The sequence below is a fragment of the Pectinophora gossypiella genome, chromosome Z, assembly GCF_024362695.1.
Source record: "Pectinophora gossypiella chromosome Z, ilPecGoss1.1, whole genome shotgun sequence".
Classification (NCBI taxonomy): domain Eukaryota; kingdom Metazoa; phylum Arthropoda; class Insecta; order Lepidoptera; family Gelechiidae; genus Pectinophora; species Pectinophora gossypiella.
Window position 1 is genome coordinate 10808657 of NC_065433.1, and position 19479 is coordinate 10828135.

Below are 19479 nucleotides of genomic sequence, written 5' to 3' on the forward strand. Positions count from 1 at the left end.
ATCGGGGTTTAATTCAATACCCAAAGAAAATAATGATTTATCGGTAAAGTATTATTATTAGTGAGACTTACAAGTGTTTATCAGCTGTTATCGGTAACAATATAAATAAAATCGGCGCTCCGAAGTAGTATGGGTAGCCGTACACAAGAATGTCATGTTGACTTTGCGATCATTAGGTACCTGTTTTTTTTTTATTTCTACGTAAGTATGATATTTGGTGAATTGCTTTTATCACCATCAGCCACAGGTTCCAGGTTTAGATAAGTTTTTATGGTTTTGACACCTGGGTCGGTTTATTCACTTTACATTGGTCGTTCGGTTTAGATAAAGTAGCATTGACACACATTAATGTCAAATCATCAATGTGTTATATTTGTCACTAATTAATGTAACATCAAGGATCTGACAAGATCTAGAATACCCGATAAAAATATTCCACAAAAAATCGTTAATCTAAAGATTACAGATAGGTAGCCACTCGACGTAGTAAAGGAACTTTCCGTTGTTTGAAGAGGTGTATGTAGGACCCTACACTAATATCATTAAGTACATACAATTGATAATGTGATACCAATAAATGAGATATCTGTGAGGATGTTATTACAACTACATCATTTACTTAATGCAAGTTTAAGAAAAGGAAAATATTGAGAAGATCTCATTTTTTTTCGCTTGATTAGTCATAGTGATGATTGCATTTAGTTGCTAGGATTCGTGCTCGAATTTATTAATTAAGTGTAATTGTAGCGGTCGCGTGCCGAGTGCGCGGACGCAGGCGACGCGCGGCGCGGCGTGGTGGCGGCGCGGCGCGGGCGTGCAGGCAAGGGCCGATAAATTGACGTTTGACCTGACGGATTATTGAAATCACGGTCCGTACCGCCGCAACGGCTCCTGTTACGAATTAAGTACGATTAGATCTTGCATGACCCCATCATAAACTTTATATTTTGCGTCGTTCAAATGAATATGACATGAAAGGCAAAGGAAGGTTTTCATCAAAGGTCACAGAAGACTACAATATATTTATATTTTGCTTTTAATTACTACGGGTATACTCATAATATTCATATGTTTTCTTAAATGTTTAACTTAATAATACGTGTATCGGTCGGTGTGTGAAGCATGTATGGTAAGGTGATGAATGACGAAGGAGAGGCGAGTGCGGTGGAGCACGATGCTCGCTGGGAGTCACTCCCGCACTGCGCCCGAGCGCCGCCCGACGTACGTGTATTGTATGGAAATATATAATTGGCCCCGTATTCTTCTTTTGACGAGCTCTCCGGCGGGTCCATTATGTCCGTTTGAGCGCAAACGGCGGCATTCGGACGCCAGTGGCGACGTCCCCGGTCGCCTGCGTCGCGCTCCACTCAACACCACGTCAATATGAATACCTCCGAACGAGGTACGATCCATTCTCTTATATTTTTATGGACGGCGTGGATCAGGAGCTGGGCCATGGAGGTGATGGGAGTTGCAAGTTCCCGCCTGGGGCTGCCGGTCTGGTGAAGTGCACGCGTGCTCAGCAAGGTTACATCGAAGGAGGTCGGAAGTGCGTCCAATCCCGGTGAATGGCTAGGTCACTCACTATTGCGAAGTGAATTAAATAAAGCTGGGGAAGAAGATTATATCAGCCGTCCAGTGCCGGTGGTTGACTGTGATTGTAGTGGCACGTGTTCTGGGTGGCGCGGCCAGCGGCGGGCCTGCCTGGGAAGTAAGTATGGAAGATTGAAGCGCGCCATGCTGCACGACGCCTCAGGTATGATTCACTTCGTTTAGTTTTTCCATATTTCATCCGAATCTTTATGATTCTTATTAAATATTGAAACACCCTGTACATGTTACAAGGAGCAAGTTGATATTAATTTACTTAATGAAATCTATAGTAGGTATAAACCGTTAATAACTAGTCGTCAAACAATGCGCCTGCGATTGTGTGTTATCGAATCGTTTAATAAGTACAAGCGAGAGCCTGCTAAACTTGTGACAATTTAGATACAAACTCACAAAAACCGGGCGTGGTTAACGATCCCTCCACAATAGCTGCCGGCCTTTCTGGGTACACATTAGGGTCGATTATTGCATAAGTGCTCAAAATACCAGACCTCAATTGTAACAGCACGTTCCCTGAAAGACATAGTTGGGTTCGTGAGATATTATGTTTTTAAATTGTAGATTGTGTAAAGGTAACTTTTTATTTTTAATCGTGGGTTCAATTTTATAATTGGGAGTGCTGAAGTAAACAATGTGCACGATTTATGATGCGATCATGATTTGTGCTCGGCGGTACTTCTATAGTAGGTAATTGACTTCGACCTGCACTCATCGATACGTTTATTTTTAGCTCATAGTCAATAACGATCCTTGATCGTTAACTTCAATTAACCATAATTGTTTAGTCACTTGTGGCTTAAAATGTGTCGACAGTGGATAGACAAGCCGGCGTGGTTAGGTAAATGTGTTATCGTAGTGATTTACTGCGGCTGGGCCGGTGTTCCTAAAGTTATATGGGGAGGCATGAGCTCCGGCCCGGCGCCTCATCCGGTCGGTGCTCGCGCAAATTGTCAATTGGCCGTCGTCATCTCAGGGCTGTCAGCGAGCAAGGTTGAGCGCTGCCGATCTTCACGTGATTTGCCAGTGCCACTGCCAAAAATGACCTTATTCAAATGAACACACACAATAAAATGCATAGCTTTAAAATCAACAACAGTATACAAGTTACAACTTGGCACCGCAAGCAGTAATTACCTAACTTCTTCTACACGTCTCTTAGTCTAATTTATGTTGTGGATATTATTAGTACCAGTCATACAAATTGTGAGTATTTTCATGCCACCTAGGTACTCAAAATAAAGTTGTCTTGCCCTCGAAGCATCAGAGAGAGTAGCTAATCGAAAGACGAGTTATGCGACGTTAATGCGGACTTCCTGCCGTCTTTGATCTGTCAATTTTCTTCATAGTGCACTTGGAGACGTGCGAGTGTCTAAACGAGGCACGACACGCACAATTTGGCACATACCTATGTCATGAGCGTCCTGAGCACGGGCTTCATTGGTGGTCTCAGCGTATTTCTCAAATCAGTTAATCTGGTTAATGCCAGTTAGTGCAATTTGTCTGTTTATGGTTCTTGACTTTGCTGTGTTTTGAAATATTAGACGCCTGCTTGGTTGCGACAGTCTTGCTGATAACTTCTTGAAGTGCGTAGGACTTCCATTCGGTTATATTAATCAATTTAATCTACTTTTGTTTATAAGTGTTGCAATCTTAAGGTTGTTTTATAAGTGGTAGCTGCGATAGGTCAACGTATATCATTCAATAAATCCTCTTAGTTATATATCGTCCCAATATTTAATGATAATTGTTACATCTAACTTGTATAAAGTATAATTTAGGTACGGTTAAGTCATGTGTATACTCATTGAGAGCCCTAACCTTTCGCTTCGTGCAATAAAAACCTAACTAGCTAAGTACTTAATCAGGGAACCAGTACCTTAGGATTTTAAGAAGGCACACGCAGTGATGTGCTGTGGTTCAAATCAAGCATAGGCCTAAACCAATGATTGTCGAATTCGTTGCTCCGACCTCCTGGTCACACGACCTAACTAGTATTGGGCTGGTTTTCCCTTCGCGGATTGGAAGGTCAGACAGGCAGTCGCTTTTGTAAAAAACCGGATCTGTCAAATCTTCAGGTTGGGTAAGCGGACCCTGTGAAAAACTGGACAATGCTAGGGAGATGATGACACGCAGTGATGTGCCATCGTAACGTTGGAACATTACCGGCAGTAAAAAGGCACAAAAGTTATTTTAAAAAGAGCTTTAGTGTTGAGCTTTAAAGTAGATAGGATCAAAAGCATAATTGAAAAAAAGTAGTCAGTGTCCTTACTATTAAAGAGTTTTAACAACAGGAACATTGCCGGGAAACTATTCCTGCTGGGCACATGTAGATGTGAAATAAAACCCGCGTAGGTAGGTACTCTGCTGTGGTCTGCTCAAATGGTTGCATTTATTTTCCTAGCTTACCGAATGGTAGCAATGGTGGCGGTATTTCCTTTATCGTTCTTTAACTCTTTTGTTGCCCTAGGCACTATTGCTTAGCACTACCGGTGGAGTCATGGGAAATAAGATAAAAATTGAGAGTGCCTTGATATTGGCAATTAGGTAAGTGTTATCTACGCGTTGTATAAGGCAGATAGTAAATCAATTGACATCGATATAGGTTAACTAAGAGGTCGCTCGTTGTCATCGCTCTGTATTCTTATGAGATGTCCGGTTAACAAGTGCATTGTGCGGTTAGGGATCATTCTAGAAATTCGCGATCCTGAAATAAGCTACTGGGGTCAACGTTCACGGGATAGAAGCTCCATAAGCCCTCTTACATACATACATAAACTCACGCCTATTTCCCACCGGGGTAAGCAGAGACTATAGACTTCCATTTGCTTCGATTCTGACATACTTCTCTTGCTTCCTCCACATTCATCAATCGCTTCATACACGCACGCCGGTTCAGAGTAGATCGTAGTAAACCATTTCTAAGAACATCTCCAATTAAGTCAATGTAAATCCTTCTAGGTCGTCCTCTTCTAGGACACTGGGGAATTTAAGCCCTCGTAAACTGGGGAACTTAACCACGAAGGCTGTTGCAAACGATTATTTGCAAGAGCTTTAGATTACTTTAAATATCATCATCATCAGCCGTATGACGCCCACTGCTGGGCATAGGCCTCCCCCAAGGATCTCCACGACGATCGGTCCTGCTCTGCCCGCATCCAGCGGCTTCCCGCGACCTTCACCAGATCGTCGGTCCACCTTGTAGCGGGCCTACCCACTGAGCGTCGTCCGACACGTCGCCACTCCAGAACCTTTCCGCCCCATCGGCCATCGGTTCTCCTCGCTATGTGTCCTGCCCACTGCCACTTCAGCTTTGCAATTCTCCGAGCTATGTCGGTGACTTTAGTTCTCCTGCGGATCTCCTCATTTCTGATTCGATCGAGCAGGGAAATACCGAGCATAGTTCTCTCCATTGCCCGCTGAGCGACACCGAGCCTCCTCACGAGACCCATAGTAAGCGGCCACGTCTCACTGCCGTAGGTCATCACTGGCAACACTTTAAATATATGTCTACATTATTTTAAATGCCTTGTTTTTTTGTGTATTCCCCAGTGTTTCCAGTGTACCTACAAGCACATCCAACGTAATTGTTACATTACGAAATACGCATCTAAGCAATACCGTTGTTATAAATCTCTAATATTATAACAAACTTTCTGCTAGCTATTCCCGGTTTCAGTTATTGAGTAGGTAGGTTCTTTAAGTTGTTATTTTACATATAATAGCATTATATCATTAATTAATATGTATTGGTCAAGAGACTAGCATACCTCTGTCAATGTTAAGTGATCTTCACTTCAACATTCACGTGGAATGTCTTGGAGTAGTATTATACATATACAATATTAATTAACTATTTATCACGTCAAAAACATACTGAGACAGACTGCAGCACCTACTACCTACTTATGTATGTGATCTAGCAAGTAGTGGAGGAATGAAGTAAATCCTTATCATCATCATCATCAGCCCATTAACGTCCCCACTGCTGGGGCACGGGCCTTCCCTATGGATGGATGGGGAGATCGGACCTTACCATCACGCGGGCCCAGTGAGGATTGATGGTTATTAACGACTGCTAATACAGCCGGGACCAACGTGCCTTCCGAAGCACGGAGGAGCTCGAGATGAAAAACTTTTTTTGTGGTCACCCATCCTATGACCGGCCTTTGCGAAAGTTGCTTAACTTCAACAATCGCAGACCGAGAGCGTTTACCGCTGCGCCACCGAGCTTCTCGAGAAAAAAAAGTAAATCCTTAAGATAGTAAATTTATCCACCTGTCTGTAACCTAAGCACAGGGATAAATTAAAAGTCAAGGACGTAGTATCCGTGTCTGTGGTGTCCTAAATAATAAATGTTTCTTTCTTTCTTTCTTTCTTTCTTTAGTACTTGCCCTAGACGAATTTAGTGTAGGTAAGTACCTACTAAGTACCGCGATTACTGAAGTCCAGCTAGTTACTACTGTAGACTCTACGCTAACAGCTAAAGTGACTTCTTGGTGGACAGCAGGGTTTTTGGTAGGTATTACTACTGTCACGGAATCCAAAAGTAACGAACGGTTTTTTTGCACCTGCCCGAACATATGGAGAGAACATACATACACAATAATAGTAAAACCCGTAAATCATTAAGTAAGTACACAAGATTTGTATGAAAATCGTAACTCCTACAAGCTCACAAATCGTGATTTTCGCTTTTTAAAAAGTGATCGCAGTTTAGTCATTAATTTGAGTTCACAAGCGAGGGAGCGATGACACGCTGGCTATAAGCCGTCGCAGTCGCAACTTGCTATAATTAGGGAAGTCCAATAGACGTTTTCCTGGCACATTCGTGCAAGGGTTCCTCTATTTCATAGGTGATATACCAGTGATATGTGTGTTCCTATTTACGTTAAAAGCATACCAAAATTTTGCCGCCTTACCTAGCTACGCGCCGGCAGAATTTTCAGTTTTATATGACATTATTATTATAATCCCTATTGCAAAATATTCCTTGCGCGTACGATGCGGGAGAATTTTGATTCGTTCGTTATAAATTCTCTGTCTTATAAATTGTTTCTTCTCTCGTTATAAACTTTTAATTTTGTGTTTAATATCACAAAATAATTTAATTATAGTTTAAATACAAAAAACAATTAGCAGTAAAGCGTAAGGTTTTTCTTCAATAGGGTCTAAAAAATCTATGGCCAACTATCTCTGACTTACTTGTAGAGTTCGTGTTTGGAAGTTGTAAGTATCTCTGAAATTGAGCTACTGGGGGGTTGAAATGGCCACATCGAAGCAATTCATCTAAGAAATTAATATTGCTATTTGACATTTGTTTGCATTGCGCATTTACTTTTATATGCGCAAATGTCAAATTGCAATATTGCTACCACAATTTCCTCCCCTTCTACGGTAGTTACCGTAAAATTGTTTAAGCAAAGGTTTATTTATGTTGTTATGTGTTGCAGAGGTGTACACGCGCAACTGCACGCCGCCGGCCATCGATGACTTCCCTGCGGGTCTGTTCACGGAGCTGCAGCGCCAGCATGGGGCCATCGTGTTGCACGCCTTCATCTCCATCTATCTCTTTATCGCGCTCGCCGTCGTGTGCGACAAGTTCTTTGTCCCCGCAGTCGACAGGATATGTCACGGTATACGCACTTATACAGGTCGACAAGGATCTTCTGGCACTTGGATGACACTTAGGGCGCTGGTGTGCACCATCTCTTTACATTCTCCATTTATGACGTGTTACTATAGTACATCAATGTTCTAAAGGATGCGGTGGTAGACCCGATCATGATAACGTGCCAGAAGATCCTAGTCATTTAATTTATAATAATAAAAGTAAACCGACTTCCTGACTTCAAAGCCTGGCTAACAAATTATATTTTGTTTGATACGATGTTAGGATTTGAATTAAAATACAACCGAGTGACTTTCACAACATTCGAACCCTGCAGTAATACCCCACTGCGGGTACAACACTACAACATGCTGAAATTGCTGATCTCGACCGCGTTTCTTTGTGCCGCCTTCAGAATTGATCCTAACAATGTATTCAACAAAGTATTTCTTACTTTTTATTAGCCAGTTTAAGAAGTCGGTTTAATTTTTTTTAATTTAGTACTTTCTTCATTTACTTTATAAAGCTCGAGTAATGGTCCTATCACCAAAAATATTTACGGGTATCATTACTTTATAATCCGTTTAATCTGTTTGACACACCCTTGACATTCTTCTGATTCGAAACGGAAAGTTCCTATTAATTAGGAACTTTCTAGACATGACACAATCACCTTTTTTCTCATTGTTCGTGTACATAATTATTGAAAAATAAAATGTAATGGCAGAGAGATATTGGGATCAGCTTTCTATAAAATTATGTTGTTATCTATATTGCTTCTCTTTATTTAATAACAAAGTCATCATTTTATACCCAAAAACAAAGATAAAATATGCATGAATACATGTCTGAAATCCATGAAATTAGAAGGTTATACGTAGGCAGCTTTGGACAGCGCCATCTATAGTTTTATTGAGGAACGTGGCCTGGAGAGTCCCACTCTCTCTCTCTCTTTGGCATTTATTATTCCCATCTGATGGTGGGGTCTGCCTTCTTCGTACTTCTCTTCCACTTCGCTCTACCAGACGTGTCGTTCTCGGAGACATTGCAGATTCACAGGTCCTTTTTGACCACATCCGCCCATCTTGTTTTTGGTCGTGCTCTTGGTCTAAGCCCTGGTATGTTTAGATTGGCTGTAACGTAACCCTGGAAAGTCCCACATGTCGTAGAATTTTGACCATAACTTGAAAACTACCATACCGATCTAGATAAAACTTGCACAATTCCCTAAGTTGTTAATTCAATAAGAATTACTTGAATACGATTTCTAAATACTGAGAAATTTACACTCTTATAATCTCAACGTTACATTTTGACTAACATGTACGAATATTATGTAATTCGGGTCTTTTAAATAACATCCTTTTTTGAAGTCGGTTCATAGATGACTTCTAACGGCTTCATGTTGCATTCTAACACTGATAAGAACATTCTTCATACAAACGACATATCTACGAGATCACTGTTCTTCTTCCATAAAAATATTTTTTATAAAAAAAAATCCACATCTTTAAAATTACGGAGCTGATTTTGATGCAACTTGCGCTTTTCTCTAAGTTGGACGATACATAATCCAATAAAAAAAAATTCGATGAAATTCGATTTACGTATAGTTTCTGAGAAATACGTGGACAGAAATTACATACATTAATATGTATGTACCTGCGAAATTCGGCGCAAGTGTCAAACTCACTTAGGCGAATAAAATAACTAACGAATATTTTGTATTTTTTACAATATTCCTAATATTATTCATACATACGATTATTGATAGCCTCCTTTGTTTTGAAGTCGGTTTAACTAGAGGGTCAACAATTGCATACTTTGGAAAACTTTAATTTTACTAAAAGTAGTTTATTATAATCTGCAGGAAATAACTTATCTTGAACTTCAATTGGGTGGACTGGCTTGTAATGGTCTAGATATAATATAGTTCCCGATGGTACTCCATCTATTGCAGTTATACTTTTTAGTTCAATGACAATATTGAATTTATTTATTTTCCTTTGATTTGTACGTGGAATGTCTGTCTGTTTCTTTCTTCATTACAATAATCAAGAAGCCCAACACAATTAATAGTAAGTAACTAATAAACATTTCCCTCAGCGTTGAACATGACGAACGACGTCGCGGGCGCTACGTTCATGGCGGCCGCGACGTCTGCGCCGGAGTTGTTCGTCAACGTCATCGGCACATTCATCACCGAGGGAGACATCGGCGTCGGCACTATCGTAGGATCCGCCGTCTTTAACATTCTAGCTGTTGCTGCCTGCTGCGGTATAGGGGCTGGCATGGTGAGTGTTTAGTTGTCCAAATTGTAATGTATACTTACTTAGGGTGGTATTTATAGATGTAAGGTCAGTTTAAAACCATTTAAACCAATCCGTTTAAAATGAAAAAAAGCCATTTAAAACCGAAATCTACCATTTTTTTCGGTTTCAAACGGCTGCTTTTGATGACTATGTTTTTCTATGTAATTATTACTAAATTTTTTTGATTTTACCGAGTTAGGGATATAACGAAATACTTACGTATAAACTGTGTAAAGAATTTTAGAATGTGTAATAATATACTTAGCATGTTTAGTTCTAGTTGGTCCCTTGTGGGTACTTTCTATTGATATTCTATAAGCTAATTAAAACGAAATATGGCGTCAGATGATCAAAAATTGCCCGTAATGAAGTTTAAAACACAGTTCTTCTATTGTTGTAGGCGAGTTTTCAACAGTTTAAAACGATTTGTTTGGAGTTTAAAATGGCAACATTTTGTTTAAAACGTTTTAAATCGGTTGTTTTACATCTATAGTAGTACTTATTAATAAACTAATCTGAGCTGAGACTGTCCTTAACATCATGCTCAAGTCCCTGTTTTTATATAAAAACTGTCATATTGATATGATCTTGAGAGCAGTCTCGAAGCTGAGATTAGTTTATTTATACTACTCCTAGATACTAACGTAACTTAGGTGAGGAGTAAGGAGTCGTATTACTTTTTAATGCAATATCCCTAAACACCATAATAATATGGTTATGTAGCAAACATACTTAATAAAATACAAATAAATAACGTATCTAGTAAAAAACAAACCGACTTTAAAATCTGTCTCTAATAAAACGTAAGAAATAATATTTTGTTCAATATTAGAATGTCCTAAGATAATTAGATAATTAGAATGTCCAGAGAGGCAACGCTGCAAGCATATTGGGTACGTTCAGGCGGGGCTCGCTTTCTGGAGGGCTTTTTACGTTTGATATGAGTTTTTTTTATATATTTGTGTGTTTTGATGTATTTTAGTGTAGGTTTTTAATTTGACTGTTATATATTTTATTAGCATTGTAACTATAATTAAATTATTAAAGTACTTAAGTTATTAGAATGTTAAAAACTCTGAATTCGGCGCAACCTTTCCGCAGTTATCTGAAAACTGTGGTAACTTTACCTATGATGCTTTATATCTTTCTGTTTGCGCCTATTTCAGAATTTAGATTCTAGCATTGCACTCTCAAACTATGAAGTCGGCTTTTTTAATTAAGTACTTACTTTTTATTTTTCTACTGTACACTCGAGTAGGTACCACAAAAAATATTTTTACGTCTGTAACCAGGTACTTACCTACATTATGAAACATTCGAATACGACAGACCATGTTATAAGTACATAAATTGTTAAATTCCAACAATATTACATACATACGGGTCAAATTGATAAACCTTCTTTTTAAGTCGGTTAAATAGCAAAACCCAAGTGGATATAACTTTATCTTTTGTTACATGTCTCCTTTGTTTCTTAGGCGATCCTCACATGACGCGGATTTCGTAACGTGTTCGTGTGTTAGGCATCAACGGGTTACATACAAGTAAATGCGACCTTGACGACTGCTTTATCGTCAATCGTGTCGTGTGTAAATCGCCTTATTATATTTTTTTGGTGTACAAATGGTACAATGCTAGGTTTAAACCGATACGATACGCCTCCCCAGTTGTTTTAATAGAAAGCTCCGTGAGGTGTAGGTACTTAGTTCATCTCGCGATGGATGTACCTCTGATTACCCCAATTAGGATATTATATACTGCACTAAGTATAAAACCGTTTTTTTTAGGTAGTGCCGTTAGACTGGTGGCCTCTGACGCGGGATTGCCTCGCGTACGGCATCACTGTCTCCATCCTCATCTGCATAATGCATGATGAATACGTCATGTGGTACGAGGCCTTCCTACTGGTTCTGTTATACGGAGTCTACATTTGCATCATGTATTACGACAAATCTATACAGAGCTTTGCTAAAGGTACGTCAGCGACTTGGAGGCCCATGTTGCTTTATGGTCAGTGATTAACACTAAGTATACTTACTTACTTTCTTAAAGTTGTTGACTGAATATCACACATAAATATGTATTGTTTGTTTACAGGGAGTTGGAAATGTGTCAGGAATATGTTATCTAAAAAAGAAGAAAATCAAGATACATTCGATAACGGTTTGTAGCAATATCCTTAGTAAATAAAACTTATATTCCATTTGTTGACTATGTTGACTAATAAGAAATATTTTCAGATGTTAAAGACATTAAGCCCCCGTCATCGACGAATAAAAATGATTTGCCTTTAGATCATCATCAACATAATGGTAACATAAAGAATGTGGTATCCCAACATCCTGATGGAAACGAAAAAAGCATAACAGACGTAACTCTCCCAGAGAAAGGTGATGAAAACCTTAATAAAGTTGTTAACATTGAAATCGATTCCAAAACGAATGATAGTGAACCTGCGCGTCCGGATGAAGGTGTTAATCAAACAAGTGTAGATGAAACTAATAAAGAAAAGGTAGACGAATATGAGCATTCGCTTTGGAAGTGGCCTTCAGGTAGAAGCTGGCTTACAAAGGTAAATAATAAAAATAAAAATGCCAAAATAAACATTTGGTCGGCGGCATGTATCACAGTTTGGTGCAATTATTTTTTACAGACGACGTGGGTGGTAACTTGGCCGATTCATTTGGTATTTTTGTTTACAATACCCGATTGCGAGAAGCCACGTTTCAAAAACTGGTTCCCGTTGACGTTCATTATGTGCATCGTATGGATTGGATCACTATCGTACATAGTGGCGTGGATGATAACGATTATAGGTAAGGCAATATGTCATTAGTATGTCTGAACCCTATTTTCAATGTAGAGTAGCAAAACGATACATTAGGTGCTTATTTTATGTTGTCTACTTTTATTATAGGTGATACATTAATGATACCAGATTCTGTAATGGGAATAACATTTCTTGCTGCCGGCACATCTGTCCCGGAGGCTGTATCCAGTGTTATTGTAGCTAAACAAGGTAAGTGTTTTTATTTATTACTTATTTTAAATTTTTTCTGTTTTACATCTGTTCGTCTAAATTGAGTAACTATATTAATTTGTACGTTTTGACTCTATCTAGGTCACGGGTCAATGGGAATAAGCAATTCAATCGGATCGAATACTTTCGACATCCTATTGTGCTTGGGTTTGCCGTGGCTCATCAAGGCATCGCTAACACCAGCCGAACCAGGAAATTACTGGGTCAGAACTAAACTAGTATTCATTAAATTTAGTTTAAGCGACACTGTTAATGCGAATTTTATTAAATATCGTAGCTGGCGAAAGTTATCATGCTTGGCGAATTAATAAAGTACTGTATTTGTAACGCTGGCGATATATTATTGATAGTGTTAAATTGTAACATGTTGTTTGTTGTGAACAGGTGAAGATCAACTCGATGGGGTTGGAGTACTCGGCGATCTCACTGCTGTCGACATTGTTGATGCTGTACCTCACTTTCTGGTTCAACAAGTTCAAGCTGGACGCGGCGGTGGGGCGCGCCTGCCTCGCCATGTACGCCGTCTTCCTAGTGCTCGCCACGCTCATCGAGCTCAATGTCTTTTTCCCCGTCAACGTGCGCACGTGCAAGAGAACCGAACTCAAATCCTAGGCTAGTGTCTGGACCTGTAATGACCAAGTGCGAATGGCGGTCGTGGTGCCTCTTGTATATTGTTATGTTATGTGTGTCGCTAACAAGAGTGTCTGATGAGAATCTGATATTAAGTAACAGTAGTTCGACTTTGCATTACCTCCATGAATCTATAGGCAAAGTTAAACGTGTAGCTATGCTTTTTACCTGTATGGCACAAGAGCGCAAACGCACTTCTATTCGGTTGACTTCTTATATAACGAGAACATTACAGTTTATTTTTTATTTTAGTAAAGACTATGTGTACAAATTGCACATTTTGAACTCGCTCTAATAGATATAAACAAAAATTTATTTAAACCTTAATGAGAAGTTCTCAAAAATCCATCATGAATAGATATAAGTTCCGTGAATCTCGAAATACTATTAAGGTAGGATTATTTTCCTCCTTGCTTTATAATAAATAGTAAGTAATATTTTACGTTTGATGATATCGTACTTTTTCACTTTGAACTTTTACTAAAATATCAATAGACGAGTTGTTGTAAATACATTCTAATAAAATATGATGTAATGTAACAGTTTAAGTTTTATTAAATATATAAATTTTTACTTCTATTTCGAGTTTTATTTATTTATTTACTCAAACTGAAATCAAAAATTTAAATTATATTTATTTTACTATTAAGTACTTATATTTAAATAACTTGCCCTATTGCAGATATATGTATAGGGAACATACAACGACAACATAATAGTACAGGTCAGCTTATATATCTAAGGTCGTGTCCTGAGTAGTCCGCACGGTAGCGGCAGCGGAGGCGCGGCGCCACAGCCACACCACCATGCGGTACGCTCGTTATATTTACGAGGTACTTACGGAAAACTTACCGAACGTCTGTATCTATCTACGTATTTCTGATTAAGCTACTTAGCTTCTTCTGAGAGCAGAAAAGGATCTTTTCTGTTTAGCGCATCTCGGCAACTCATGCTCGTCGTGTAACGCACCGAACCCGATTTTCTTGAATTCTGTTTTGTCATTCCTGGTGCAATAAAATTCAATAGATTCAATGTCAATGTTTCTTTCGCAAAAAACATTTTTTGACAATGGTGACGCTTTAGAACAACACGGACTTCCCTGGTCCGCCGAAGGCCCATGTTGGGTGACGCCGAGTAGGTACGTTTTCTTCGTGTTACTTAACGTAAACGTAGTTAAAAAGACTAAATTTCATCATCACTTAAAAACAACATTATTTCGCGACGACACAGGATGACAAAGGTGTTGCAGGATTGTTTATCGTTGCATATAGTTGTTGCACCGCCGCCCCGGCGCTACCGCATCGACAAGTCAGGAAAGAGCCTAACATACTTAACAGGTTTCAGTGGAGATAACGATATCGCCATCACTCGCGCGAGTCTCTGGCACGCCAGTATTTCTTGCTCGCTGCAGTTGCGGCTACCGTGGTAGACCTGGCATGTTCCGTAGTTCCATTCCAATTCATCCTGAACAGCCGAGAGTATATCAGTTGTTCATAAACTTCAAACGTTTTGCTTTCCCAAGAATATGATTCCTTTAGATTATAAGTTTCTTTGTAGGACATCGCTTGACGTCGTACTAAAAAAACAAAGTTAAATTATCGAACAAATTTAAAAGTAGGTAAGTAAGTAATTACTAACTTGAAACTAGATTATTTTTGTAAGTATATGCCGACAAAACACTTTCATATTATACCTACTCTACTGAACTTGATCTACGTATATAGTAACCTGACTTAAAAAATTGTTCCCTTTTTACCGACTTCAAAAAAGGAAGAGGTTCTCAATTCGATCTCTTTTTATGTTTGTTCGGGGATAACTTAGCCATCTATGAACCGATTTTGATAATTCTTGTTCGAAAGGAGGATATTCCCAAGGTGGTCCCATGGTAAGAAAGTCAGGGTCTGATGATGACAGACCAGAGAAATCGAGGGTAATTTTCAGGACACGCGAACTGCTTTAGCAGCGAGAGAACCACGCGAAATCTAGTGTATACACACACACACATATATATATATATATATATATATATATATATATATATATATATATATATATATATATATATATATATATATATAATATATATATACAACTACACGTGTGTATGTGTGTGTGTGTGTAAACATGTTCATCTATACTTATAATAAATCTCTAGAGAGGTCAATTCTGTACATTAAATATTTTTTCAAAATAACTATCAGGGGGTGATAAGTGATCGATACTGATGCCAAAAATGCAATCAGTAAAATTTTTGTCTGTCTGTCTGTCTGTCTGTCTATCTGTCTGTCTGTCTGTCTGTCTGTATGTTCCTTATAGAAACAAAAACTACTGGACGGATTTTAATGAAACTTGGTACAATTATTCTTCACACTCCTGGACAGGTCATAGTATACTTTTCATCACGCTACAATCAATAGGAGCAGAGTAGTGAAGGGAAATCCTTTTGTATGAAAAACCTAAACCACTCAAGTTAGACGTTTGAAATTTGGCATGAAGGTACCTTAGATACCGTAGAGGTGCACTAAGAAAGGAATTCCCGAAATTCCTACGGGAACGGGAATTAGCGGGAAAATCCTTTTGTATGAAAAATCTAAACCACTCAAGTTAGACTTTTGAAATTTGGCATGCAGGTACCATAGGTACCGTAGAGGTGCACTAAGAAAGGAATTCCCAAAATTCTCACGGGAACGGGAATTAGCGGGAAATACCTTTTGTATGAAAAATCTAAACCACTCAAGTTAGACATTTGAAATTTAGCATGCAGATACCTTAGGTACCGTGGAGGTGCACTAAGAAAGGAATTCCCGAAATTCTCACGAGAACGGGAATTAGCGGGAAAATCCTTTTGTATGAAAAATCTAAACCATTCAAGTTAGACGTTTGAAATTTGTCATGCAGGTACCTTAGGTACCGTGGAGGTGCACTAAGAAAGGAATTCCCGAAATTCCCACGGAAACGGGAATTAACGGGAAAATCCTTTTGTATGAAAAATCTAAACCATTCAAGTAAGATGTTTAAAATTTGGTACGCAGGTACCTTAGACACCGTAGAGGTGTACTAAGAAAGGAATTCCCGAAATTCCCACGGGAACGGGAATTAGCGGGAAAATCCTTTTGTATGAAAAATCTAAACCACTCAAGTTAGACGTTTGAAATTTGGCATGCAGGTACTTTAGTAAACTTAAAGCTTAGTTGCAACAGGATATTACAAAATTCCCACGGGAACGGTAGTTAGCGGGAAAAAACATTTGTATGAAAAAATCAAATCTAAATAAAAGGAGAAACTGACTGACTCAGTGACTGACATATCAACGCATAGCCTGAACGGCTAAATGTAGGCATTTGAAATTTGGAAGGGACATAGCTTATGTACCGTAGAGGTGCACTAAGAAAGGAATTCCCGGAATTCCCACGGGAACGGAAATTAGCGGGAAAATCCTTTTGTATGAAAAATCTAAACCGCTTAAGTTAGACGCTTGAAATTTGGCATGCAGGTACCTTAGTTAACGTAAACCTTAGTTGCAACAGGATATTGCAAAATTCCCACGGAAACGGGAGTTAGCGGGAAAAAAACATTTGTATGAAAAAATCGAAACCGCGTAAGATAGATGTTTTCAATTCAATTCAATTAAATTATTTATTGCATTCCATGTAGTACAATGGGGTGTTACATAGGCATAGGAACTAAAACATGGACCCTGTAGGGCACAGCAACGTTGAAGGGAAGAGAGGAAGTGTGTATTAAAATTAAAACTCAATGAACAATCAATTAAAAAAAAATCAATTCAATCAATTGATTCAATCTAGCATGCATGCATACCTTAGTAAATATAAAGTTTATTTTTGGCTGTATTTTGAAAAATGGGAGTTATTGGGAAAAAAATTGTATGAAAAAATCTAAACTGCATAAGTTAGATGCTTGAAATTTGATATGCACTCCCACACACACAAAGATCTCTCTCTTATATAACACGCCACGCGGACGAAGTCGCGGGCAAAAGCTAGTAAATAATAATTGTGATCACTACTAATCATATATTATTATTATTATATATCAATATAAACCTGATAATCTGTCTGATGTCGTCAATCTCTGCATCCTAGCTCGGTCTAACCAACACGTAAAATCGTAAAAATAAATAAATTTACTTCGCACAAAGTAATAAGTAAGTACGTATTTTCAATTAGTTAATTAATTTTATAATTCTGAAGTCGGTGCCAAGTACTTAAATGCTATGTCAACAACCCCACTACAATATCAAATTACTATGTACTTACACACAATATAGTTAAATACCTATATCAAAGCAATTACAAAACAATGTCAAACAAATCACAAAACAATCAGTAAGTATTTGAAAAATATATGAATCGATACCTCGTTGTAGCATTTACTTGACATCGACTTCAGAATTATAAAATTAATTAACTACTTAATTGAAAATACGTACTTATTACTTTGTGCGAAGTAAATTTATTTATTGCTTTTAGTTTTGCGTTTGAAGTCGGGTTTTTTTTGTTAAAACTTTTATTTTTAGTTTAAATAAACGTACTTAGGTACTTACTTATGTTAATTTATTTTCTACAGTGGTACGAGAAGAAGGTGTATCGTACCAAGTAAATTACGATCACTTACTGTGGTCTATAAGTTGTTGCTTGTTTAGAATGTGTTCTGGGCCAAAAATTTTATCATCTTGAATTCTTCGAAGGAGTTTAAGGAAGTAGGCTGTCTTTTCTAATATCTTTGGTTCAATTGTAGCAGCGTAGGGCTGATGCGACTTTGTGGGCCTTGTTGCTCTAAAACCGATTATGGAAAATTAGGTAATAAGTCCGATTAAAGAAATTAAAAAGCACTTTTTAACACGTACTGATTTTATGATATAAGTATATTGTGTGTTCCGTTTGACGTCCGAAGTCCATTATGAGAGAGTAGATTGTGTCTTTCTTGCATTCAGCCGCTAGATGACGCTAGATATCCGTCACGTGACCGCGCTGCGGCAGCGCTCTCGGTGCTCTTTTTACCGACTTCAAAAAAGGAGGAGGTTCTCAATTCGACCGTATACCGTAGACCGTATTAGACAACATGGCTGACCTAATAGTTTCAGTTAAAGAACCAACGATAGCTAAAGCCAACTCCGACCGTGGTGCTAAAATTATATCTATGCAAAGATTTTACTCGCCCGACTAGAACGCCGTGCGTTACATGGACGTGCAAAAGAAATCCGTAGCTGCCCCTGCTTTTCTTGAGCTTCAATTTAACGAAGAGCTACGATGCTTATAAGAACCTCTCGCGCCTTTACGTTGGTATCGAATGGACCGTAGTTTTGCCGCGCTTTCTAACGTCTTTTTAGCCCAAAATGAATCTGTCAATTTCCGCTTTACAAATACTTAAATCGATTGGAGCTCAAAAACGGACACACAAGTCACGCCGTCGACCTTCTACGACAAACTTAAAAATCGATTTGGTAACGAATCAACCTACAAGAGTGTGTCTCATGACATACTTCAAATCATGTGCGGAAAGCGAGCAGAAGTATTGGAACAAAGACGCCAGTCCTTGTTAAAATGTTTAAAAGGGAAATACCTGCATGAAGACATGGATAAAATACCAAAAGAATATAATGTTCAACCCACAACTTTTAGCCGCATATTTGCATAAAATAGGAGGTATTGATAAATTAGAAAAATCCAAAGTCCAACGATCATATCCCAAAAAACAACTGGGCCATGAACCTCATCGCAAGGCAAGACATTTCATGTAAACCCAACTATACAAAACAGAGTCAGGAGTCAGAAAAATGAAACGAACAACAGGCGACAAATCGATTACTCCACCTCAAGGAAGAAGGGGGGGGGGGGGGGGGCAAGACAAGGGACGCAAAACGGGAAAAAGAGACAAATGACTTACTTAGTTTCACGGGAGGTTGTCTGAAGCATTATCTATGCAACTGGAAGGCTCTAAATCCACCAAAATCAATGATAAAAATGGTAACCGGCGCCCGAATCCCATTTAATCAGTCACCGCCCTTGATTCTACCGACTATAGACTCCTTGATAAAATTTCAAACCCCAGTCACTTCGCAGATGACGTCAGAGGTGCAAAAAATGGTTCAGGCAGGTATACTAAAGCCAGCCTCTCTGACCCCAACTTTCATCTCCCCACTCTTCCTTTCTGCCTGTCCAAGTAAGCCGGTCCTTTACCCAGTCGAATTACAAGTCGAACTAGAATGGTGGTTAAAAAACATAGATCAAAAGACCTCCATACACCCGGAACCACTA

At 38.7% G+C, this 19479-nt stretch overlaps 1 protein-coding gene across 2 annotated transcripts; it reads left to right on the forward strand.

Moving 5' to 3' along the window:
- Window positions 1-1205: 1205 nt before the first annotated feature.
- On the forward strand, window positions 1206-13695 carry LOC126380272 (sodium/potassium/calcium exchanger 5). 2 transcript variants are annotated; one of them, XM_050029552.1, is made up of 10 exons: window positions 1206-1402; window positions 7062-7244; window positions 9326-9513; window positions 11319-11505; window positions 11629-11694; window positions 11772-12103; window positions 12185-12347; window positions 12449-12550; window positions 12653-12774; window positions 12956-13695. In XM_050029552.1, exons 1-10 carry the CDS (start codon window positions 1384-1386, stop codon window positions 13181-13183), a joined length of 1590 nt encoding a protein of 529 aa, XP_049885509.1. In that variant the 5' UTR covers window positions 1206-1383; the 3' UTR covers window positions 13184-13695. The 2 variants fall into 2 exon arrangements, with proteins under 2 accessions (XP_049885509.1, XP_049885510.1); XM_050029553.1 differs by lacking the exon at window positions 1206-1402 and adding an exon at window positions 1624-1756.
- Window positions 13696-19479: the final 5784 nt, after the last annotated feature.

What these genes read in the sequence shown, in the direction of transcription:
- LOC126380272 (XM_050029552.1), top strand. An exon ending in AGTCGACAGGATATGTCACG is followed by an intron (nt 7,245 to 9,325) that starts GTATACGCACTT and finishes CATTTCCCTCAG; the next exon opens with CGTTGAACATGACGAACGAC. An exon ending in GTAGAAGCTGGCTTACAAAG is followed by an intron (nt 12,104 to 12,184) that starts GTAAATAATAAA and finishes TATTTTTTACAG; the next exon opens with ACGACGTGGGTGGTAACTTG.